The sequence below is a fragment of the Chanodichthys erythropterus genome, chromosome 17 (assembly GCF_024489055.1).
Source record: "Chanodichthys erythropterus isolate Z2021 chromosome 17, ASM2448905v1, whole genome shotgun sequence".
Lineage (NCBI taxonomy): Eukaryota > Metazoa > Chordata > Actinopteri > Cypriniformes > Xenocyprididae > Chanodichthys > Chanodichthys erythropterus.
The window spans coordinates 40,402,883-40,429,566 of record NC_090237.1 but is presented as its reverse complement, the minus strand read 5'-3'; the positions used below and the strand labels follow the sequence as shown (position 1 = coordinate 40,429,566).

The 26,684-nt window shown below is 39.7% G+C and overlaps 1 protein-coding gene across 2 annotated transcripts in view; it reads right to left on the bottom strand.

The window, feature by feature from the left end:
• si:ch1073-280e3.1 (complement factor B) overlaps positions 1–26,424 on the bottom strand; it is a 37,619-nt gene extending 11,195 nt beyond the window's left edge. The window contains exons 1-10 of one of the 2 annotated variants that reach the window (XM_067366392.1): positions 26,311–26,424; positions 19,901–20,122; positions 19,002–19,238; positions 13,781–13,966; positions 5,074–5,247; positions 4,899–4,997; positions 4,659–4,792; positions 1,218–1,356; positions 969–1,100; positions 77–181 (exon numbers count right to left, since the gene is read on the bottom strand). In XM_067366392.1, the coding sequence (XP_067222493.1) occupies positions 77–181; positions 969–1,100; positions 1,218–1,356; positions 4,659–4,792; positions 4,899–4,997; positions 5,074–5,247; positions 13,781–13,966; positions 19,002–19,238; positions 19,901–20,122; positions 26,311–26,377 (1,495 nt within the window). In that variant the 5' untranslated portion in view covers positions 26,378–26,424. Of the gene's footprint in view, positions 1–76; positions 182–968; positions 1,101–1,217; positions 1,357–4,658; positions 4,793–4,898; positions 4,998–5,073; positions 5,248–11,268; positions 11,455–12,285; positions 12,894–13,780; positions 13,967–19,001; positions 19,239–19,900; positions 20,123–26,310 lie in introns of those variants that run through there. The other variant, XM_067366391.1, reaches the window with a different exon arrangement.
• Between the last annotated feature and the right edge of the window lie 260 nt (positions 26,425–26,684).

Genomic DNA, 26,684 nt, shown 5'->3' with positions numbered 1-26,684 from the left:
TCGAAATAAACTGAAATCTGAGCAATATTACATGAGAAGAAAAAGAGGGTTAATATCAAATTAGAGTAAAACGAACCCAGGAGCTCCTCTTGAGTGTGGTCTACACTGCTGGGTTTGTAGCCCAATATGCTCCGGATCTTTGCTAAAACGGTTTGTGGATTGGGTCCCATATTTGAGTGGCCTGGATATACACAAAAACAAAAGCAAAATAAGTACATCATTCAATGAGCTTTCAAATTACTCACAACATCTGAGCTTAAAATACTGGCTATTACTTTAACATACAGAATCTGCAATCATGATGAGCTCATATTTAGGAACATTGAGGGCTTGTACAGTAGTTAAATATGTAATGTTATATAGTTTACTTCAAATTAAAATTCTGTGATCATTCACATATTTTGTGCATAATTTGTGGAACAAAAAAAAGGAGATATTTTGAAAAATGTCTCATTCATACAATAAAAGTCAGTGGAGTCCAATGATGTTTGGATTCCCATTTTTTTTTAATGTTCCCCGTGAGTAAGAAAGTCATACAGGTTTAAAACAACATGGGAATAAGTAAAAGATTACATGATTTTTACATTTTGTTGGGGGTAAACTACCCTTTTAAGGTAGATTGAGGTCTCATGTGTCAGCCACATACATCATTGAGGATGTCTCATTTCAGAAAAGTAACTTGATTGTTATTCCTAGTGAGACATAATTTCTTTCTTACACTAGAATGAAATGGTTACTTTTCTGAAATGAGGCATCCTTGATGACATACAGTATAGGCCTGGTTCTGGAGGACCCCCAACACTGCATTATTCTATGTATCCCTAAACCAGGGTTGAGAAACAAGACTGCCACATCTACAGATATGTATCCACATGCCGATTCTACACTAATGTATATATTGTTCAGTCTTATATATGTATATATTGTTCAGTCTTATATTGGTATATGTGTATATTGGTCAGTCTTACCATCAGTTGCGATGATTATGACGTTCTGAGTCTCATTGAACTGATTTCTCTTGGTCTCCCTGAGGAAACCCAGCTGAGTGTACACCCTTTCTAGGGCTTTATACAGATTGGTGCCTTTCTTATTCCCATGGCCTGAAATTAAATATAAATTTCATAAAACTGGAAACTGGAGTAAGAAAGCTACAATAAAGATGTAGTAAAACACATGGTTCAGAATTTTAAAAACAAACATTTTTACAACGAACATACTTGTGTATTTAAACTCGTCTAATTTCTTCAAGATGTAATGCATATCATGACTATCCATGCTTGTAATGGACACTATTTCTTTGGGCTCACTGGCATATGAGATGATGTCAAACTTCATGTGGACTTCATAGCTATCCAGCTGGAAGAAGAACAACATGTTATTATTGCACAAGACTTTATTTTGATTCAAACACATGACGGCTGTTTTATGCTTTAGAATCAGGGGTGGGAAATTAAAGAATTATTTATATGTGTGTGTGAGAAGCAGAGATGCAGAGCAGGCCAATTCAATTAACAGCGCGCAGAACAAATGTACAGGCATTTTTTGTGGCCCATGTGAAATCGGTGGTTATTTCTCTTCGACTATTTCCCTATAATATGAATTTGAATTTTTATAAGTGCACTATTACTGTTCAAACACTCATCCCACACTATGGAAAATCTGAATGTTAAGTTTTATTAAAAAAAATAGTGCAGTCCTTTTCAAAGACTGAGATATAAATAATCATTAACTGTTATTTTGATGTACTACATAGTGAACTTTTCCCTCACAAAAGTATCATTTTATGGTTCAATAAAATATTGTAACAGTTGTATTTTATTTAACATTGATATCACAATAAGTTATATGACAAGAGCTCTTTTGTTTTCATGTGTTGCTGACTGCTCTCCTTGTTATTTCATTGTTAATAAACGTTGTATGGAAGATATAAAACCAGACATACTTTTCCTTTATAGAAGAGAACTATATTAGGAATTATAGGGCAACTTATATTGTAACATAACTAGCAAAGAGACTGTCACTACATATTTTTATGTAAGCATCATGCAATATACTGTACAAAGTATTCAAATTTTGCAGTCTATCCTAACCTAACCACAGGCTCTACTGTTCACCACAATAGTAACCTTCAAAACTGCAACAACAAAAAACCCTATAAATCTCAACATAACAGATTAAATGCTGTAAACACATCTCTCCATATATTAATCTTGTGCAAAAACACCTTTTTAACAAACACTTGAATGTGGGTATGTTTCATAAAATTTTGAACAAAAACAAAGTAAATCAAGTCCATCAACACCCCAAACCTTCACAGTCCTGTATCTGTTCATGGGCTCAACATTTCATTCAGTAACACTAGGCAGTTTAGATGTATATGCTGTTGAATGTTTGTTTGATGATCGTGTTAGTTTACGTGTTAGTTACACGTCAGAAATGCTTCTCAGTGCGTTCCAAACGGGATATATCACCCTCCGAAGGGCACTTTGGAGTGAAAACAATCATGGCTGCCATATTGAAGGGTCGCTCCAAACCGAAGTGCTCAAAACTGAACACTTCAAAGGGCCCTTCAGAATGAAGGATTTCGAAGGGTACAACTTCGTCACAGAATGGGTACAGGAGGCTGGGAGTTCGATTTTACCTAGAAATGTATGTATACTATTTTTCCATTCTACTGTAATATTTATATGAGTTGGTAGGCCTACATTATTATGGTCAAAATGATATTGTACTCCAACAAAAATAATTAACAGCTCAGTTTATCAGTCCATTCAAATGTTTCAAATACATAGACACAATATACATATTTAAAGGGTTAGTTCACCCAAAAATGAAAATTCTATCATTTATTACTCACCCTCATGTCGTTCCACACCCGTAAGTCCTTCATTCATCTTCAGAATACAAATTAAGATATTTTAGTTGAAATCCGATGGCTCCGTGAGGCCTTCATAGGGAGCAATGACATTTCCTCTCTCAAGATCCATTAATGTACTAAAAACATTTAAATCAGTTCATGTGAGTACAGTGCTTCAATATTAATATTATAAAGCCACGAGAATATTTTTGGTGTGGCAAAAAAAAACTAAATAACTACTTAAATAGTGATGTCCTATTTCAAAACACTGCTTCAGGAAGCTTCCGAGTGTTATGAATCAGTGTGTCGAATCTGCTGTACGGAGTGCCAAAGTCACGTGATTTCAGCAGTTGGCAGTTTGACACGTGATCCAAATCATGATTCGATACACTGATTAATTTATGCTCCGATGCTTCATGAAGCAGTGTTTTGAAATCTGCCATCACTAAATAAGTCGTTATTTAGTTTTTTTTTTGCCACAACAAAAATATTCTCGTCACTTTATAATATTAATATTGAACCACTGTACTCACATGAACTGATTTAAATATGTTTTAGTACATTAATGGATCTTGAGAGAGGAAATGTCATTGCTCCCTATGAAGGCATCACGGAGCCATCGGATTTCAACTAAAATATCTTAATTTGTGTTCCGAAGATCAATGAAGTTCTTACAGTGAAACGTAATAAAGTAATAAAAGTAATAAATGACAGAATTTAAATTTTTGGGTGAACTAACCCTTTAATGTAAATAAATAAACTAGCATTAAACAAAATGCATGCGCAAATGCACAAAATGTGTGACGAAGGCACTTCCTTGATTGTCTCGTTAAGATGATGCAGAAGTGCGTTCCAAAAAAAGAGTTTTTTTACCCCTACACCCTTCATCCCTTTGAAGCTCTCACTCCGAAAGGTAAACCCTTTGAAGGGATTAGGGCATAGGGATGAGCCCTTCTGAATGGAACGTAGTGTCTATCGCTTGTTTCAACATTTTCTTCACCTGTGTTTTGAACCAGAGATTCTGTACTCTTTCAGAAGATGTGTAATAGCACCCTCTACTGTATAACATTAAAAACATGGATTGCTGGAAAATTCTGTCAATGGCGGGGAAAGAGTTAAGCACAATGAACCTTCAGTAATATTTGAATGAAATAAATCCATTTCAATTGGTTAATTTCACTGTCCACCCTAAGCTGGCACTCTCAAATACGTAATCATGTTGGAAAGGTCATGCAAAAGACAAACATCTTGGATGACATGGGGGTGAGTAAATGATCAAGAAATTTTAATTTTAAAGTGGACTAATTCTTTAACTGCTGAATGAGGTTTCATAGTTTCTTGACACTTCTGAATCTATCACATTGGTGGTGATGCTGAAGCCCATAGGCTTGTGTCTTCTGCATCATCAAAATGTGATTGGTTTATGTGGATGGCCAAGCTGAGAGAACACAGAAGACAGGTAGTGTCAAATTGCCGATACCAATAGGAAGTCGATTTATTTGAGTTTTCTAAATCAATTGTCCAAGAAATGGACAATAACCACAATGGTAGTTGAAGAAACTCAGGGCTACAGGATTAGTTTCGAGTTGACAAAGCCTGAGTTTCTTCAACTACCATTGTGGTTATTGTCTATTTACATCTAGCTGTTTTAGAGAACACATATAAATAAGTTTAACATGTTATTTTAAATAAATATATTAACATGTTTAATTTACAGCTTTTTTTAATTGTACAGTTTGCAAAAAACAAACAAACAAAAAAATAAATAAATAAATTAATTAAATGTTTTACAAATACACACCTTACGGACAAGTTCAGTAATGGCAGTTTTTGCCATTTTAAAACTCTCTGGTGAAATGCTTCCTGATGTGTCCAAAAGGATGAAGACATTCAGCCGACCTTCTTCAACCCTAACAGTCCTACCCAAATATTGTCCTAGTGATTGCGCAATAAAAAAGCAAACAAACAAACAAAAAAAGCAAAGATTAATGTTCCTTACTTGTGTACAAGAATATTATGTTTTAAAAATGTCTTTTTTCACCTTTCTTTTTGAAGTCAGGGTGTGACACATCCATAACTGCAGTCAGAGATCCTCCTAAAGCCTGAGCAACAATATCTGGTTGATCAAATGAGTACTGAGCTGAAAAAAATAAAATAAAAAAATTGAGTCAGTCTCACTACATTGTGTAAATAAAATGTTGCTTTCCTTGACTGACCATAGCAGCGTGGTTCTGTCCCACTCCATTCCTTTGAATCCAAACATTTTCTTTCAGATGGGCCAAGCATATCTAGACCTAGCTGACACAGATACCGCACTCTGTCTCCAATACGGAAGCGTTCCCCAGAACGTGAGGCCCCTGGAGGGACCCCTGGGTTTTTGCAGTCCTCAGCTGGAACAAGAAACACATGATACATACATTTATAATTATATACATTTATATTTTCTTGATATCAACAATTCAGTTTTCACTGATAATTCTTGATATCAGGAATTACATTTCCACTAGTAAGTTAATTTTTGATATCAACAATTCAATTTTCACTACTTAAAATGCTAATTTTTGATATCAAGAATTACATTTCCACTAGTAAAAACTAGAATTCTTGATATCTGTAATTGTATTTTCACTAGTGAAACGTCACCATAGGCTGCCATTCAAATTCAATTGTTGATATCAAGAACTGATTTCTTACTAGTTGAAATTCTAATTTCACATATCAGAAATACAATTCTTACTATTAAAAATGCAAATGCAATTGTCACTAGTTGAAATGTCAGTTCTTGATTTAAACAGTTGAATTGCTACTAGTAACAATGTTAATTTTTGATATCAATAATTTGATTGTCACTAGTGACAATGTTAGTTTCTGATATCATGAATGTGATTGTTACTAGTAAGAAAGCCATTTTAAATATCTGAAATTATATTGACATCAGAAATACTGTCACAGACACGCCAGGCTCCACCTCACCACAGTACCCACGCACTCAATCACCAGCTTATTAATCACCGCCACCTGCACCTCATTCACTCTGCAATCACCAGCACTACAAAGCCATCACTCTCACACACACTCACTGTCCGGTCTCGTTTGCACTACGCCATGTATATGCTTACCTTAAGGACTCCCCTTCAACATACTTACCTGCTCCAGCGATCTCCTTCATCTTCTTCGTCTCCTGGTCCCTTCGTGTGCTTACCCTTCTGTGTGTGTGAGTGTCTCCAACGTCTCCCTCCATCTCAGCTCAACTCCTGGATCCACAAACCACACAAGGACAGTATTACTTTATATTCATCTCTCAAGAACCTGATAACAGCCATTATCACTCTGTGTTCCACATATTGTTCCAATAAACTCACCTGGATTGCTTTTATCTCTGCCTCCGTGTCTATATCATAACAGAAGACCGGACCATAACAACTAACGGCATGAGTACAAACGATCCATTCCAGGAACTCGTGGACGTGCTGCGTCGAGCACTCACACCACAGCCCTCAACATCGTCATCCCACAACACGGCTGTCTCCGCACCCACCAGCACCACTCCTTCACCTGCATTCACCGCCAGTCCCATGGCCAAACCGGCGCCCTACTCTGGATCGGCGGAGGAATGCAGCGGATTTCTTCTCCAATGTGAGCTGGTCCTGGAGATGCAGCCGCACCTCTACACCACAGACACGGCTAAAATAGCGTTCATTATTTCACAACTGCAAGGGAAGGCTCTGCAATGGGCAGATTCGTTGTGGACCCAGAAAGGCCCAGTCGTCCAATCCTATTCGGCGTTCGTCTCCCACTTCCGGGAAGTATTCGGGAAACCTCTGACTGATTCCTCGACTGGTGAGAAACTTTATAATCTAAAGCAAAGAAACCTATCTGTTAACGAATATGCCTTGCAGTTTCGAACGCTAGCCGCCACCAGCGGATGGAACGAGCAAGCCCTCATCACCACGTTCCGTCAGGGGCTGGAACCCTCCGTGCGGCTGCATCTCGCTGCATACGAGGACTCCATGGGATTAGAACGCTTCATCCAACTCGCCATCCGCGTGGGGTCCCGTATGCAGTCGTGCATTCAAGAACACCAGGGCCAGTCATCCACCACTAACCTCCTCCGTCGGTCCGAACCCGTCAGCTCCCCAGAACCAGCCAACGAACCCATGCAAATTGATCACTCTCGTCTCACCCCTAACGAAAGACAAAGAAGGCTGGCCCTGAATCTCTGTCTCTATTGCGGAACAATGGGGCATAATCTCTCCACATGCCCAATCCGTCCTCCTCGACCCGTGGTGAGTGCAATATTTCCCTCCATTCAGAAAATGAAACCACTCACTACAACTGTAACCCTTACTGCTGCTAACATCTCTGTTCCAGTGGTGGCGCTCCTTGATTCAGGGTCAGCCGGAAACTTCATCTCAGGCACCCTCTGTAGACAACTCAACCTTAAGATCTCTCCTTCACCGACGAGCTATCAAATCCACTCCATCACGGGCAAACCCCTAAGCCGCAGACACATCCGTCACTGCGTGGGTCCACTACAACTCAGCATCGGTATCCTGCACACTGAACACATCCATTTGCTGGTTCTGGAGGAATCCACCGCTGACGTGGTTCTAGGGCGCCCGTGGCTGGAACAACACAACCCCAACATCTCCTGGCGCACGGGCGAAGTCCTGAAGTGGGGCGATCACTGCTTCCCAGACTGCTTCCCAGCGCTTCCTGTTCCAAAACCTCCACTCTCCAAGTCTCTTCTCGTGAATGCCACGTCCATCGAGAGCCCTGTTGAGAAGCGCTCCGTGGATGTTCCCCCTGACTACGCCCCCTTCAGCGACGTCTTCTGCCCGCAACGCGCCTCCAAGCTTCCTCCACACCGGCCATGGGACTGCGCCATCGATCTGCTGCCGGGTGAACCAGTGCCCAGGGGACGCATATACCCCCTGTCCATACCGGAGGAGAAGGCCATGGAGGAATACATCAAGGAGGCACTCGAACAAGGTTACATCCGCCCGTCTACTTCCCCTGCTGCTTCAAGCTTCTTCTTCGTGGCAAAGAAGGACGGAGGCTTGAGGCCATGCATCGATTACCGTGCACTCAACAAGATCACCATCAAGTTCCGATATCCACTTCCCCTCGTCCCAGCGGCCCTGGAACATCTCCGCGGTGCCACTGTGTTCACCAAGTTGGACCTCCGCAGCGCGTATAACCTCATCCGGATACGTGAGGGGGACGAGTGGAAGACCGCCTTCGTCACGCCCACTGGACACTACGAGTACCTCGTGATGCCGTATGGCCTGGTCAACGCCCCCTCCGTATTCCAGGATTTCATCCACGAGGTGCTCCGGGAGTTTCTCCATAAGTCCGTTCTGGTTTATATAGATGACATCCTCATCTACTCCCGGAGCTTGGCCGAACATCGCCACCACGTTGCGGAGGTCCTCCAGCGCTTACGGCAGTTCCATCTCTTCCTCAAGGCTGAAAAATGCTCATTCCACCAACCCTCCGTCCAGTTCCTGGGGTACGTGATTGATCACAGTGGCATCCGGATGGACGAGGGGAAGGTCTCCGCCATACAGTCCTGGCCCACTCCTACCACCATCAAAGAACTCCAAAGATTCCTAGGTTTCTCCAATTTCTATCGCCGGTTCATCAAAAACTACAGCACAATCGTCAGTCCACTCACCAACCTCCTCCGTCACCAGCCCAAGTCTCTGTCCTGGTCTCCATTAGCCACCGACGCCTTTGAGACCCTGAAGAAGGCCTTCACCACCGCTCCCCTCCTCGTCCACCCTAACCCGGACCTCCCGTTCATAGTAGAGGTGGACGCATCTACCACCGGAGTGGGAGCGGTCCTTTCACAGCAGCAGGGGACACCAAGTAGACTCCATCCATGCGCCTTCTTCTCCCGCAAGCTCAACCCGGCGGAGGTCAACTACGGGGGTCAAGGAGACCCTCTCGTTGCTCAAACAACGCTTCTGGTGGCCCAACATGGCCAACGACGTCAGGAGGTACGTGCAGGGCTGCAGGGAGTGTGCCATCTCCAAGAGCCCACGCCATCTTCCCACCGGCAAGCTCTTTCCTCTGCCCGTTCCTGAGAGACCCTGGTCACACCTGGGAGTGGACTTCGTCACCGATCTCCCCGAGTCTGACGGTCACACATGCATCCTGGTGGTGGTGGACCGCTTCTCAAAGTCCTGCCGTCTGATACCCCTGGAGGGTCTACCTACCGCCATGGCCACCGCAGAACTAATGTTTAATCATGTTTTTCGCTATTATGGATTACCTGAAGACATCGTCTCCGACAGAGGACCCCAGTTTGTCTCACACGTCTGGAAAGCCTTCTTCTCCCTCCTGGGTGTGACCGTCAGCCTATCGTCTGGATACCATCCTCAGTCGAACGGGCAGACGGAACGGAAGATCCAGGAGATCGGCCGCTTCCTGCGTACCTTCTGTCACGGCCACCAGAACTCCTGGAACCAGTACCTGGGTTGGGCCGAGTACGCACAAAACTCTCTCCGCCAAGCCTCAACGGGACTAACACCCTTCCAGTGCGTACTCGGCTACCAACCCCCGATGTTCCCCTGGGACGGGGAACCCTCCAACGTTCCGGCAGTCGACTACTGGTTCCGGGAGAGCGAGAGGGTGTGGGACTCAGCTCACCACCAGCTGCAGAGGGCCCTGCGCAGACGCAAGATGGCAGCCGACCTTCGACGCTCCGAGGCTCCTGTCTACCAGCCGGGGCAGAAGGTCTGGCTGTCCACCCGGGACATCAGGATGCGTCTGCCCTGCAAAAAGCTGAGTCCCCGCTTCATTGGCCCGTTCACTATCCTTCGGCAGATCAACCCCGTCACCTATCGTCTCCAACTCCCGGCACAGTATAGTAGAATCCATCCTACATTTCACGTATCTCTACTCAAACCTCACCACCCTTCTGTTGTTCCCTCCACAGAGCCTGACGTGGCAGCCGCCGAGCCCCCCCTTCCACTTCTCCTAGAGGACGGCACAGCCTACGTGGTCCACGAGATCTTGGATTCCCGGCGCCGTGGTGGTAAACTCGAGTACCTCGTGGACTGGGAGGACTATGGTCCCGAAGAACGCTCATGGGTTCCCAGGAATGATATCCTTGATCCTCTTCTGTTACAGAACTTCCATACCAACCATCCAGACAGACCTGCCCCGCGACCCAGGGGAAGACCACCACGACGTCGGGGTCCGCGGCCCTCAGGAGCGGGCCGTGGGAGGGGGTACTGTCACAGACACGCCAGGCTCCACCTCACCACAGTACCCACGCACTCAATCACCAGCTTATTAATCACCGCCACCTGCACCTCATTCACTCTGCAATCACCAGCACTACAAAGCCATCACTCTCACACACACTCACTGTCCGGTCTCGTTTGCACTACGCCATGTATATGCTTACCTTAAGGACTCCCCTTCAACATACTTACCTGCTCCAGCGATCTCCTTCATCTTCTTCGTCTCCTGGTCCCTTCGTGTGCTTACCCTTCTGTGTGTGTGAGTGTCTCCAACGTCTCCCTCCATCTCAGCTCAACTCCTGGATCCACAAACCACACAAGGACAGTATTACTTTATATTCATCTCTCAAGAACCTGATAACAGCCATTATCACTCTGTGTTCCACATATTGTTCCAATAAACTCACCTGGATTGCTTTTATCTCTGCCTCCGTGTCTATATCATAACAAATACATTTTCAGATGTCATAAATGAACATTTTTACTAGTAGCAATTCAATTGTTGATATCAAGAACGGACATTTCAACTAGTGACAATTGAATTCTTGATATCAAAAATTTGCATTTTACTGGTAGCAATGTAATAATTTATATAAAAAATTACGATTTTTACTAGTAAGAATTTTATTTCTGATATGTGAAATTGGGATTTCAACTAGTAAGAACTCAGTTCTTGATATCAACAATTGAATTTGAATGGGAGACTATGGTGACGTTTCACTAGTGAAAATACAATTACAGATATCAAGAATTCTAGTTTTTACTAGTGGAAATTCAAATGTTGATATCAAGAAGTAACATTGTTACTAGTGGAAATGTAATTCCTGATATCAACAATTGAATTGTTGATATCAAGAATTCATATCCTGAGATGTGAATAAAAGTCAAAATGGCTTACCATACTTGCCATTATTTTTGTGATGTGGACACATTACCATGAAACATATTTGCATTATGTCCACATTCTGCTACTTTGGCTCGCCCTCAAACAAATGTAGTTAAAAGACCATAATAATAAAAACTGAACATTAATTCAAGTAAAACTCTTCTAGTAGGCCCTCTTAACAAAATTATGAACCTGTTAATGAGCATAAAATGGACCATTTAATGTTACAAATAAGAGTATATGTTTGGATCCAAAGGAATATAAACGCTTACAGTGGTCATCACACACTGGCGTTGCACCAGTCCATCCACCCCATTGAGTGCAGTTTCGCTCAGCAGATCCGAACAAATCAAATCCATCATGACATGAAAAGGTCTGTTTTTCTCCAAACTTGAACCACTGTTTCCTCGGCCAGAATTGCCCGTTGTCAAGCTGAAGTTGAGCAGGACAAAGAATCTCTAAGAGTGAGACAGAAACATGGGTGCTTAACATGGAAACCAAACAATCAGTCAGTAGAGCTTTTCATGCTTAAAATTGTTAACCCTGGCTTCACAGAATCTTCGGTTATCTTTTTTTCCCCATGTTTCACACTGTTTAATCTTTACCCTAGATGAGGAATTATTCAAGCACAGCAAAATCAGCCGTGTTAAACGAACACCTATGGTATAAATATGAGTCTCACACACAGGTGTTAAAAACTAACACTTGATCTACTCTTTGTAGTGCTAAATGTTGAATTATCCAGGCAGTTAACTAATCAATTAGGTTTACTTTACAAGTGATGATTGGCCATTAGTGATGACACCTATTAAAAGCAAGTTTGGATGTAAAAGCTGTTTAGAGTTTAAGGTTTCAATCTAGTTAGAGTTTAACTAGATTGAAATGTGAAGTCACCATATGGCGATCAGTGTTCCCTTCAGTAGGGCACTTGGACATTGATTTATGGTGAATTATTTTTAGTTTAGCCATTGCAACTGTTTTAACAAACACAATATGCATGCTGGGTACCAGCATAGTGCCAAACTCAACAATGGCATGGATCTTTTGATTTGTCTACAAACATTGTTAGGTTATGTATAACAAGTGCTGATGTCTAAGCAAAAATCTGGCAAAATGTTATATACTTCCGGGACATCAGGATGCGTCTGCCCTGCAAAAAGCTGAGTCCCCGCTTCATTGGCCCGTTCACTATCCTTCGGCAGATCAACCCCGTCACCTATCGTCTCCAACTCCCGGCACAGTATAGTAGAATCCATCCTACATTTCACGTATCTCTACTCAAACCTCACCACCCTTCTGTTGTTCCCTCCACAGAGCCTGACGTGGCAGCCGCCGAGCCCCCCCTTCCACTTCTCCTAGAGGACGGCACAGCCTACGTGGTCCACGAGATCTTGGATTCCCGGCGCCGTGGTGGTAAACTCGAGTACCTCGTGGACTGGGAGGACTATGGTCCCGAAGAACGCTCATGGGTTCCCAGGAATGATATCCTTGATCCTCTTCTGTTACAGAACTTCCATACCAACCATCCAGACAGACCTGCCCCGCGACCCAGGGGAAGACCACCACGACGTCGGGGTCCGCGGCCCTCAGGAGCGGGCCGTGGGAGGGGGGGTACTGTCACAGACACGCCAGGCTCCACCTCACCACAGTACCCACGCACTCAATCACCAGCTTATTAATCACCGCCACCTGCACCTCATTCACTCTGCAATCACCAGCACTACAAAGCCATCACTCTCACACACACTCACTGTCCGGTCTCGTTTGCACTACGCCATGTATATGCTTACCTTAAGGACTCCCCTTCAACATACTTACCTGCTCCAGCGATCTCCTTCATCTTCTTCGTCTCCTGGTCCCTTCGTGTGCTTACCCTTCTGTGTGTGTGAGTGTCTCCAACGTCTCCCTCCATCTCAGCTCAACTCCTGGATCCACAAACCACACAAGGACAGTATTACTTTATATTCATCTCTCAAGAACCTGATAACAGCCATTATCACTCTGTGTTCCACATATTGTTCCAATAAACTCACCTGGATTGCTTTTATCTCTGCCTCCGTGTCTATATCATAACAAATACATTTTCAGATGTCATAAATGAACATTTTTACTAGTAGCAATTCAATTGTTGATATCAAGAACGGACATTTCAACTAGTGACAATTGAATTCTTGATATCAAAAATTTGCATTTTACTGGTAGCAATGTAATAATTTATATAAAAAATTACGATTTTTACTAGTAAGAATTTTATTTCTGATATGTGAAATTGGGATTTCAACTAGTAAGAACTCAGTTCTTGATATCAACAATTGAATTTGAATGGGAGACTATGGTGACGTTTCACTAGTGAAAATACAATTACAGATATCAAGAATTCTAGTTTTTACTAGTGGAAATTCAAATGTTGATATCAAGAAGTAACATTGTTACTAGTGGAAATGTAATTCCTGATATCAACAATTGAATTGTTGATATCAAGAATTCATATCCTGAGATGTGAATAAAAGTCAAAATGGCTTACCATACTTGCCATTATTTTTGTGATGTGGACACATTACCATGAAACATATTTGCATTATGTCCACATTCTGCTACTTTGGCTCGCCCTCAAACAAATGTAGTTAAAAGACCATAATAATAAAAACTGAACATTAATTCAAGTAAAACTCTTCTAGTAGGCCCTCTTAACAAAATTATGAACCTGTTAATGAGCATAAAATGGACCATTTAATGTTACAAATAAGAGTATATGTTTGGATCCAAAGGAATATAAACGCTTACAGTGGTCATCACACACTGGCGTTGCACCAGTCCATCCACCCCATTGAGTGCAGTTTCGCTCAGCAGATCCGAACAAATCAAATCCATCATGACATGAAAAGGTCTGTTTTTCTCCAAACTTGAACCACTGTTTCCTCGGCCAGAATTGCCCGTTGTCAAGCTGAAGTTGAGCAGGACAAAGAATCTCTAAGAGTGAGACAGAAACATGGGTGCTTAACATGGAAACCAAACAATCAGTCAGTAGAGCTTTTCATGCTTAAAATTGTTAACCCTGGCTTCACAGAATCTTCGGTTATCTTTTTTTCCCCATGTTTCACACTGTTTAATCTTTACCCTAGATGAGGAATTATTCAAGCACAGCAAAATCAGCCGTGTTAAACGAACACCTATGGTATAAATATGAGTCTCACACACAGGTGTTAAAAACTAACACTTGATCTACTCTTTGTAGTGCTAAATGTTGAATTATCCAGGCAGTTAACTAATCAATTAGGTTTACTTTACAAGTGATGATTGGCCATTAGTGATGACACCTATTAAAAGCAAGTTTGGATGTAAAAGCTGTTTAGAGTTTAAGGTTTCAATCTAGTTAGAGTTTAACTAGATTGAAATGTGAAGTCACCATATGGCGATCAGTGTTCCCTTCAGTAGGGCACTTGGACATTGATTTATGGTGAATTATTTTTAGTTTAGCCATTGCAACTGTTTTAACAAACACAATATGCATGCTGGGTACCAGCATAGTGCCAAACTCAACAATGGCATGGATCTTTTGATTTGTCTACAAACATTGTTAGGTTATGTATAACAAGTGCTGATGTCTAAGCAAAAATCTGGCAAAATGTTATATACTTCAGAAGTAGTATTTCATCACAACTATTGATGAGAGAAATTACGTTTTTTGAAACTTTGAATTGCAAAATGATTGTTTCGAATGCCCCACAGATGACGCCTCCTGGTCAAAACAGTGTAAACCAAATGCACCTGTATTATTGAAAGTATAATCTATTAAATGAAATTAACAAATCGTCATTAAATATGAAGCGTCTCTGTAATATGTTATTTTATTAAATTGTAGGACGTGTTTAATGAAGAGCCTGGTTAATCAGGCCAAAAATAAATAAATAAATAAATTTTTCATTAAAAATATCTACAAATTTATAAAACTTATAAAAGCTATAAAAGCTACTAAAGATATATTTAAAACAGTTCATGTGACTACAGTGGTTCAACCTTAATGTTATGAAGCCCTGTTTACTGAAATCACGTGACTTTGGCAGTTTGATACACGCTCCGAACCACTGATTGAAAACAAAAGATTCATAAAGCTTCAAAGCTTCATGAAGCAGTGTTTTGAAATCGGCCATCATGACATATTGTTGAATAAAGTCTTTTTTTTTTTGGCACACAAAAAAGTATTCTCGTCGCTTCATAACATTAAGGTTCAACCACTGTAGTCACATGAACTGTTTTAAATATGCCCAGAAAGCTACTAAAGTGTTAATCATCTTGCTGACAATGGAGGCCTCACTGAGCCAGCGGATCTGATCAAAAATATATTAATTTGTGTTCTGAAAATTAACCCTTTAATGCCTTATTCTGCATGACCATATTCTACATCAATAATCCTACCCAATTCCTAAATGTAAAAACTACCTTACTATTACGAAGCAGTATTTGGGAGTTTATTGAGGCAAAAGTCATTAGTTAATAGTGAAAATTGAAAAAAAAGTGAAATGTGACGTGGCCAAGTATGGTGTCCCACACTCAGAAACCATGCTCTGCATTTCACCCATGCAAGTGCACACACACAGCATTGAGTATTGAATGCACACACAGAGTGGTGGGCAGCCATTTTTGCTGCAGTGGCCAGGGAGCAATTGGGGGTTCGGTTTCTTGCTCAAGGGCACCTCAGTTGTAGTGATGTCCGGTTCGTGAACAAATTGTTCTTTTTAACCGGTTCTTTTTAGTTAACCGGTCAAACCAGTTCACCAAATCGAACTGAACAATTCCAAACAGTTTGCATCTCAAGTCAGCACTGATCCACAATTTTTTTTAAAGTTACTCACTTTCGGACATTCCTGACAGTCTCTGACCTGAAATAAACTAACATTCCGGCGTATAGTTACTCCAGTAACTCAAACACACAGCATGAACACATGCTGTGCTGAGAGAACTGATGAGAACGAGCTGCTGATACTGAGCATGCATGTACTACTGAATGTACGGTTCTCGAATCACCAGTACAGAACCGAGAACTGTTTCTTTCAGTCACGTTCGATACTGAGAACCGATAAACCGATGAGCTGAGCATGTTTGTAATTTCTTCAGAAGGATGAGCATAAAGTGTAACAATATAAACCACATTGGAAACATGTTTATCACACAATTACTGTAGGCCTATTATTTTAAAGATTGGAAACACGATTAATGGACTGTAAAACCATATTTATTTGTTTTATCAATAATGCATGATATTTTCATGAACAGTTTATTTAATTTCTAAGTAATATTAAATAAATGCATAAACTTTTGCCAAGGTGTTTAAAGTGTTTATAATGTGTTAATCAAAATAGTAGAAATGTATTAAATATACTTGATACAGGCTTTGACTTTTTTTGTCAACAGCAGTTCTGAGCTCAGCACACCTACTACTACAGAGGTCCTCGAGTCAAGAACCAGTTAGAGCAGTTCTCGAATCACCAGTACAGAACCGAGGACCGTTTCTTTCGGACACATTCGATACTGAGAACGATCAGCTGGAGTTACTGAGCATGCGTGATAGCACCGCGTCTGAACTGAACTGTTTCATTCAGATAACTGATGCTGTTCTGATACCATGTGTAACACGTTCAGTGGATGTGGGAAGAAGGAGGCGGGAACCGGCGAACGTTCAAACAAACTTTAATATAAAATAAACAAAGAACAAAACGAAAGTAATGCCGGCAGACCCTCGCGGACGTCTGCCGGCCACACAAACATAACAAAACATAAAATAAAGTCCAGGCCTGGTCCTCTCTCGTCCTCCACGGTCGTTGCTCCTCCTTTTATGCTCCCGGAGCTCCTCCGTGAGAGACTCAAGGCCGGTGCGCCTCCCAGGTGATGCTTGTTATCACTTGCGTCACCGGCCTCGCGCCGTTCCCTCACGGCTCTCGCCCGCACTGGTCGCCACACCATGAGCATGGGGGGGACCGAGGAATTGAATGGGGGGTGAATTTGGCGAAATGTAATTTTATTTAATAACAAATAAAACGTACTGGAAAATTCAAATGCAACTAGTTTTATTAAACAACATTTTAACATGAACATGCAACTGTTCAGTCAAAACATAAATTAATTTTACTATTTACTATTCTGTATGCACGGTATATTTTAAGCTTTATGAGCTGGATGGTTTCAGTAAAGTTGATGAAGACTAGTTTATTTACTTTATATCTTTAAGACATATAAAACATTGTGTTTGCACACCATGTGCCTGTATTGTGTGCTTTTGCAAAACGTAAATGCAAGATACTTATCCAAGATGATAACAATTATTATTATTATTTAACTGAAGTCATGATTACACATTACTGTATTCGAATGTGTTTGAATGTATTTTCATGCACCTGGAAGATAGAAATGATGCCATTATGTGAGGACGTAAAAGAACCGGTGATACCTTATTTTTAACTGGTTCATTGAACGAACTGTCCGAAAGAACTGGTTTGAACCAGACTTCCCATCAGTACTCAGTTGTGGGTAATGATTTCCTGCCAGTACTGAGACTCGAACTAATAATCAAAGTCAAGCTACCCAACCAAATGTAACACTAATCACCATAATGGTGATGCCAAGTGAAATCAATGAAACAACATCAGCAATGTTCAATAAAGCTAAACCTCTACGAATCATATTCAGAGAAATTAAGAGTTTTAATTAGTTACATCTAAGGTGTTTTTTATTTGCAGTTGATTTCCATCTAAGGCTGGCTACACTTTTGAAGATTTTAAGCCCGATTTTGGGCCTGATTTGCAGCACCCAATGATCTGGGGTGTGTGGCCCGATTCGAGGCTTCTCACAACTGACTTTTTGTCCAAAAAATCCTCAATTGTGTGGTGTCATTACTATTATTTTACTGCTCCCGAACACGTCGAGCCCACACGATCCCAAATCTTGTCTTGATCAGACGTGATATCGCGATAGCCAATGACAGCGAGTAAGCTTCATGTTGCATGCTTCTAGATGAAACTTTCCAGCCACAAACATACCATGCAAGTGGAGTATTGAGAAAGATGATCACCCATATTGTTCAGGAGAACCAGCTGATGATGTCGATTGTCCTCCATTTGTTTTTCTTCTCAAGTCACGTTTGATCTTGCAAGTCTGTGTGAGATCTTGTCTCACTGTGAAAATGTTACTACAATCAACAGGTGTGTGGTCTTGCGGTCCGGACGGATCTTCTAGTGTGTGCATTTGGAGGATTATAAAGCTAGAAATTGGTTGAAACGGCCCTTATGTCTGTGGTCTCCCACAGTTTTAAAATCAGTAAAAAATTGGAAATAGTCTAGTGTGTCTAGTTTTTTTTTTCTGTTCATGTTCATCCTCTCTCCTTCAGTAGGAGAGTAGTGTCATCGCTAAAGGCCAATCATCACTTGTAAAGTTAACTTAATTGATTAGAGTTTAACACCTGTGGGTGAGACTCATATATATACACCTACACTGTCAGAAATAGGGGTACAGTAGGAGTCCATATATGTACCTTTTTGACCCCTTTTTGGGGCCAAAAAGGTACATATATGTTCCCAAGCATATGCCAAGGGTACAGCCCCAGTGAGAAGCCATTGTACCGCTAAAGGTACAATTATGTACTATATTTTCTGAGAGTGTAGAGGTGTTCATGTAACACCATTTGTTTTTGCTCTGTGGTTAAACACTGTACATTTGTAAATTCCAGCATAATTCATATTTGCAAATTTATGAATATTATTGGTTGGACAAAGAGAGCATGCAGACTATTTAATTAATGACTCTTGCACATGAGCTGGACAGATATATTTCTGATCCTATGCTTTAGAACTTGGTTTTATACCCCAGCATTAGTAGTGCTAACCCTCAATTAAAATACATAATAAAAGTCTGAAACTTTGTTTTTACTCAGAGTGTTAAAAAGAATGATGACCCAGGGTTAAGCAAACAGTAAAAAAGTGCATATGTGTATATATATATAGGAAGAAGGTACCCTTGCACACAGCATTGAGTGTTCTCTTTCCATTTGGAAGTCTCATGGCTGACCATTGGCCATCTCTGTCACAGACTCTTTGCATTGTCGGAAAAGGGTATTGTCCTTCCTTGCAGTGATAGGTCAGCACGCTTCCCTCCAAACCCTCATTGGAGTAGGACACATTTCCTCCCTTTATGGACACTTCCAAAGAGCAGTTCTTCTGTGGTTCCTCATAATCTCCATAATCACTTGTTTCTACAATACACAGATTCAATTCATAGTAATCCTAGAATTAAATGACACTGGAAGCTAATTTTTTAGTGCAAAATAGAACTGAAAAATAAGTTATTTATGCATAGTATCTTTTTACAATGTAGACTAGGTCTAACTACAATACAGTCATGATATGGTTCCCTTTACCATTGTCAATGTCGGCTTGTTTATGCTGTACAATTTAGTTTCAGGTGTACGATACAAATGAGGATGATGTTCCTTGCTATCTGCCCACATCAATTGAGAAATTTAAGTGATTATTGATGATAAAAGACCCATAGTTGTGGCATTATTTACACCACAATTAAGAATTTAAGCAATAAATTAATACGTTTTTTAAAACTCACTATAGTTTGCAACAAGAGAGACAACTGTGTCAGTGAAAATCATGCTTGAAATATGAGATATGTGATGTGTAAAGAAAACAAAGAAAAATGTAAACCATTTCTGATGTTTTTTTTTTTTGTTATTGTTGTTGGCACAATTCTTTTGCATGTACAGTCTGATGCAATTTGGGGCAAAAGTTGGTGCTGTGAAAGTAACAAACCTCATGTTTCTAGTCTCAAAGCCCACACATATTTCATTAAGCCTGTATTGGTATCCAATACTTTACTTGTATGGGATGTTGCCTCTTTAAAGTTTACCTTCACATTTGACCCTGGATATCTTAGGCTCCCATTGTCCGTCAGAGCTGCAGACTTTTTGGCTGATTGGATAAGGTTCAGATCCATCCCTGCAGCGATAAATTAGCAGACTACCTTCAACACCGCCATTTGAATACTCCACCGTGCCTCCAATAATGGATTCAGATGTGGTGCAGTTTTTGGGCTCTTTTATGATATAGTCATAGTCATATTCTGATTGCGCTGAAACAGAGAAATATTGAATATTGTTAACCTTTACATTTGATCATCTTAGATCTGAATTGAACCGATTATATTGTGAAACTAAACAATATCCAATCAGAAAGCGAGCCGACCAGTGTTGCGGGAAAAACGCGGACTTGGGCTACTTTTACATTGTTGCCGCGGGTTGTTTTTCATGTCCACGTGTTGAAACGACTCCAAATAACTTGATATTCAGCTCCTGGAATGCAAATTTAACCAGGGGAACCCCGCCAAAATGCGGATTTTACCCCCCTGAACGTGATTTTTACCAGCAGACCACCCCTGAAATGCGATTGGGCTACTTTTGAGTATCAATTGGGTGGGTTTTGTTGTGAAAACCTGGCAACCCTGGAGCTGACCGAAGACAGAAGCATAACAAATGCAGTCATGGCGCAGCACAAAGTTAAATGGATTTGGACAGCAGAGAACTTGTTGATCTGTGAGACAGTTTATACAATGTGTCCTGTAAAACATACCAAAACACTATCATCACAATTTCTTCCTGCCTATTGTCCGTCATGTTTATTCTGAAGTCTCGAGAGATTTTGCGAGATGTCCTGTGTTTACAGTCGGGACTCTGGTCAGTGTTGCCAGATGTATGATAATTATCGTATTTGTGCGATAATTTTGACCTCTGTATGATCAATAATGAAAAAATCCCATAATGTACGATAATTTCAGAATTTTGTGACACTCAAATGATGGTCATTGTAATCATAGGGCTTATACTCATTGATCTAGCTGGAACGCCCATCTCATCTCACGTTATGTTTTCTCGGCCAATCATTGCGGAGAACAACTCTCATGAGCACAAGTTAACGTTACTGTTGCGGCGCTAAGTTAGGTCAGTTGTTTCCCACTAAGGTACACCTAGTTATTTATCTATTGAGGTAATTTGCAGGTCGTTTCAAAAAGTTGTTGGTCTAGATAAATAGCTGTATTCTGTACGTTTGACTCGTCAAGTCAACTTGTTCATTTATTGTGTCAAAGTAGCTTTACAGTGATAGAGGGAACATAATTTTGGCTGTACAGCAGCTCTAGAAGAAAACAGTGTGATTGTCCAACTTAAATAAGTTCAGTATTGAGTCATTCCATTGAAAAAAATCATTAGTTATTAATTTAGTTAATTTATCTATACAGCAGCTCAGATCAAAACATATAAAAAGTCATGTACGATAATTTTCTTCCAAATATGATAATTTGAGCTTCTGGTATGATACTTGGACTTTTCCAATCTGGCAACACTGACTCTGGTTGAAAATCTGTTCTTGTGTGGTGTGCTGTCTTTGTCATATCATGGTACACCACACACTATAGAAGCAAAACAGTTAAATCTAGGTTTTTGTTTTTTTTTATCCTTGTGTGTGGTCTCTCTCGCTTTGAAAATCGAATACGTTTTCAAAAATCTTTTAGTGTGTACACAGCATTAGACACAGAATCAAGCTTTTCGAAAAGGTTATACAAGTTTTTTTTGACTGTAAACCAAATGAACTAAACTTTTAATACTAAATATATATCTGACAAAATAATCTAGACTCTGAAATTGATAGAAAAATAGCAGCTAAAAGGATTAAAGTACTGTTCCCATGGTATCACAATGTCCAATTTCAAAATGGTTTCCACAGGATGAATTTTGAGTGGTTAAGCTTTTGAATGGTACCTATGGTGATTAAGATATGTGGTAGGGAAAAAGGCAATAAAAAGCACGCCAAGTGTCCCCTATACCAGTCCACTGACAGTTAACAGGCTATACTGTTTTAGGTCTTTGTAGTAGAGTAATGAAGCAAATTTCAGATTTTAATTCAATTCAAAATTTGTCTGTTGAACACCCTCACCCATATTTGATAGTTAAATACCTCTTTTCTCAAACATTATCTTTGACAAGTACAACAGAGAGTAGTAAACAGAGAGGAAGAAAGGGAGGAAGGAAATAAAACGAGAATGCACAATATTAGAAATGAGAAGCACCCAACGTGCAAACAATAACAAGCAGACAGTTCTGAACAATCCATCTGTTACAAATATTCAGTTGTGTTTGTTCTTAATTTCGTTTTCATGGACTTTTAGGGCCCTATCATACATCCGGTGCAATGTGGCGCCAGGTGCGACGCAGGTGTTTCTTGCTAACAGTACTGCCACTCCCTATACGCAGAGTATGCATTGCGTAGGGCACCAACTCACAGGGGGGGCACCACCTTTGTTCAAAAAAAAAAAAAAAATCTTTGCATATAGTGCATAAAATTGCATAGTAAAATTAACTTAAAAATAAATGTAAACAGAAACATAGATATTAAAAGAATTATGGAGTAACTTAAGCACATGCAACACGCCATTCTCCCTTCGCCCCGCCCCCATCTCACACTGACAACAGCAGTCTGGTGCTGAGAAGCGGAAATAAAAAAGAAAACAAGATTAATCACGTGCATCATTTTTAGGTATGTTCACAAACATGTGATACTTTATATTTTTGACTATTGTAGTTAATGGGTGAGATTAATTAAACGTATTTAACGACGTTAAGGATTTAAACACTAGCAATGCATCTGCCTGATTTGATACTAATGCAATTTTTTCATAGCTACAATTTCATAATCACATTATTAATGTGCTATGCATTGGATTTTGAACCATGGTAAAGATACTTGTAGCCAGATTTCACGATTCCTCAATTAATTTTGAGTGCTCGATTTCGCCAAAATATTAAATAAAAAGTAAAATCATAATTAGACCATTTTCTAAGGCTTCACGATATATTAAACAATTTAAAAGATGATAATATAGCATTACATAGTGCTATCATATATAAACCTACTCTAACACAGGAGAATACTTGTTTCTAAGTCATTTCTCACCACGGTTTCAGAATAAAAGTTTAAACCCTTGTTCTGACTCTGCATGTTTTGATCACATGTTCTTGTTGAAGAAGTCCTTAAACTAGCGAACGTTTCATTGTCATTAAACTGTCAAACGAGGATTCGGACATGCCCTAAGTGCACCTGCGCCATGAGTTTAGATAGTTAAAACAGGGCCCTTAGTTTGAAATCATTAGTCACCTTTGTTTGATTTTCACGCTTCTTGTGTTGTCATGGTTACTAATGTCATTAGGTCATTTAGTTTAGCTGTGTTACATTAATTACCTCGTTTGTCAGCATACTTAAGTTCATCATCTTCACGTGTTTAATTTAGTTCTCAGCATTTCATCATGCTATTGCTACAAGACCAGTATTTTAAAAAAAAAATGCAGTGTATGACCTTTAGCCTAATACAGTTTAAGAGAAATTAAATTAAGAATTAAACATTTAAAGTACCCAAGCTCATTTTTCTAAGTGAAGGGGGAAGTTGTTTAAGTGGATGTTGCCACGCTGCTGCTGGCTTTTTACAATATTTATTACAGAAGGAAACAAAATTGGATTGTGAGCATGCTGATGCAAGGGGAAGGTCTACAATTATTGCTTTAGATAGATTAAGCCAAAACGGGTTAGGAAGATTGAATAAAGGGAGGAAAAGAAATTGGACAGTGCCAAATCAAAGAACAAAACAAAACAGTCAGTGTATTTTTATTATTGCCTGTGTGTAGATATCTTTTGTACATGTATTTATTTTTTATTTCACCTTAATTTAACCAGGAGAAACCTTCACTGAGATTAAGAATCTCTTTTACAGGAGTGTCCTGGCAAATTTGCATATACACATATACAAAAATAAATAACAACATAACAAACATACAACCTTTTAAAAACATTTACATGCCATTAATTAATTCTCTAAATTATGTATAACAGCTTTAAAATGACACCAAGTTATGTAGCCTCAATTATAATATCAAGATATTTGTACTCCGAAACTGAGAAGTCCGAAGAGCAGTGGAGCTATCTAATAAAGTTTTACTATTTTGTTTTTTTAACATTTAGAACAGCTTCAAAGCACAAAATCTTGCTTGAATAATGTCAAAGGCAGATTTGAAACAGCCCAAAAATTGCTGCTTGGAAGGGGCCGTACAATAAATAACAGTGTCACCTGCATAAAAATGAAAAATGCATTAACAATGTTTAAACTAAGACAATTTATATATAAAGTAAATAATAACGGTCCTAGCACAGATCCTTTGGGGATTCTCCACAACCTCCAATAAATCTGACTGAATACCTTCAACCTGTACAACACACTGGATTTTTTCCCCTTTAAATAAGTATTTAACCACAGAACTATATTATCGGAAAATCCAACACTTTTAAGTCTAACAACTATCAAAACGCTTGGCGACAACACATTCGGCTTTTATCAGTGCTAGTTTTTTGGCGTTGGTTTGGTGTGTCCCTATAAGAGTACTCTGCTAACACAGTGCATGAAAACGCAAACATTCAGGTTTTAAACCAGTTTAAACCAGTTTTGACATAGAACTTGAACTTTTCCACTTCTGCATCTTTACACTTGCAAATCATTTCAGAAATATGTAAATAAATGAAAGTTATGCCAACCAACCAAATTGTTAATTGAGTTTTGATATCATCTGGGGGAAAAAAACAAAACTCTAGGAATTTTTTACATAAATACTTCTTAAAGGGTTAGTTCACCCCAAAATTAAAATTCTGTCATTAATTACTTATTGAAAATTATTTCATTTATTACTCATGCTCATGTCGTTCCACACCCAAAATACTTTTGTTCAACTTCAACACAAATTAAGATATTTTGGATAAAATCCGATGGCTCAGTAAGGCCTCCATTGACAGCAAGATAATTATTGCATTGACGAGAATGTCTCCCAAGCATTTTAGGTGTTCTGTAGCTGGATGGATTAACCCACATAGCTCTCTCCATTTGCTCCTGCTGAAGATGAGGTGGATTCATTTTGTTTTAGAAGAAAATGCTCCCTCAACTCTACCGAAATTAATTTATGTCTGCGCAAATCATTTCACACCGGACTGCTTTGTGAACGAATGTCCATACAAAGGAACAATACAAAACAGAGACTGTGCTAAAAATTTGTTACTCAAGGATATACAAGTAAAAACTGTTCATGATCCAGTTTACAGTCTCCAGAGTGATACTGGATACGGAAGTAATGAAAGTGAGAGCACTTTATTACAGTTCATTGCAGTTGATTTACGAATATGAAGTTTACCATTTTATTAAGCACCACCCGAAAAGGCATAGGGTCTTTCTATATTTGTTTACTGATAGTTGTAACGAGTGTTTCTGTGTACTTCGCTGTGTATGTTGATGATAATGCAAGGGAGAAGAGAGAGAGAGTTTATGGATAATATTTTAATGCACACTTGCACTGTGTTTTATTAAGCTCTTACAGTGATTTTCTAGAGTGAAAACAGACGCTTCATATTTTGTGTGAAGTACAATAAACATTATAAAACTCATCAGTAAACAGGCTTGTATTAATATAGTGCATAAAAACAAGAAGACAATGTAAGTTATAACCATAATTAAACTAAACTATAACTGTTCTATCTCCATGCAGTATATATTCGCAGTTTCTGACATTATTGTGCGTCCTGACTGAATCCTGACACCGGAGAATTAGCTTTTGAAGCTCTGCCCTCTTAGGCCGAGCGCAGCTGCTCATTTGCATCTAAAGGGCACACACTGAAACAGCGTGTTTTTGCTCACCCCCAAAAAGTGGCAATTTTAACATGCTATTAAAAATTGTGGGCTATTTCGAGCTAAAACTAAAACTAAGCTAAAACTTCACATACACACTCTGGGGACATAAGAGACTTATTTTACATCTTGTAAAAGGGGGCATAATAGGTCCCCTTTAATGTTATGAAGCAAATCTTTTGTTTCGAATCAGTGGCTCGGAGTGTGTATCAAACTGCCAAAGTCACGTGAACTATGGAAATTTCAAAACACTTATGACGTAAGGAAGCCTCGTTTATGGAAATAACGTGACTTTGGCAGTTTAATACATGCTCCAAACCACTGATTCGAAACAAAATATTCATAAAGCTTCGAAGCTTCATGAAGCAGTATTTTGAAATTGCCCATTAATGACAGAATTTTCATTTTTGGGTAAACTAACCCTTTAATACATAATAACAGCCACAAAATGACAGATGTTTCAGCTACAGGCCTTCATCATATTTCTGACATGGAGGAACACATTATCATTCTCAAACTTTGCATGAAAAATGCTCTTATAGGGAACTTACCTTCAGATACAGAGATGTACAAGAAAAAAGTGATGATACATGCTGTGGCGTAGTGCATGACTGACATGATCAGTGCTAGCTCCTTTTAACTCTCAGATATGGGTGAAATACCAATATGAACCTTTGTAACTTGTATTTGAGCAGTGATTAAACATTAACATTTTTAATGCAATTCTGGGAAATACTATAAAGTAATCAATTTCGGTAAGTCTTAAAGGCGAAGTGTGTAATTTCTGTCCCAGGGAACATAATTTCTGAAATAAAAATGGTTTTGAAACATAATTTCATGATGAAAGATTAAATCTGGGCAACTTTGATAGACCATGTTCTTGTTCATAGAAAGATAATAAGGCAAGCAGGACAAAGTGTACAAC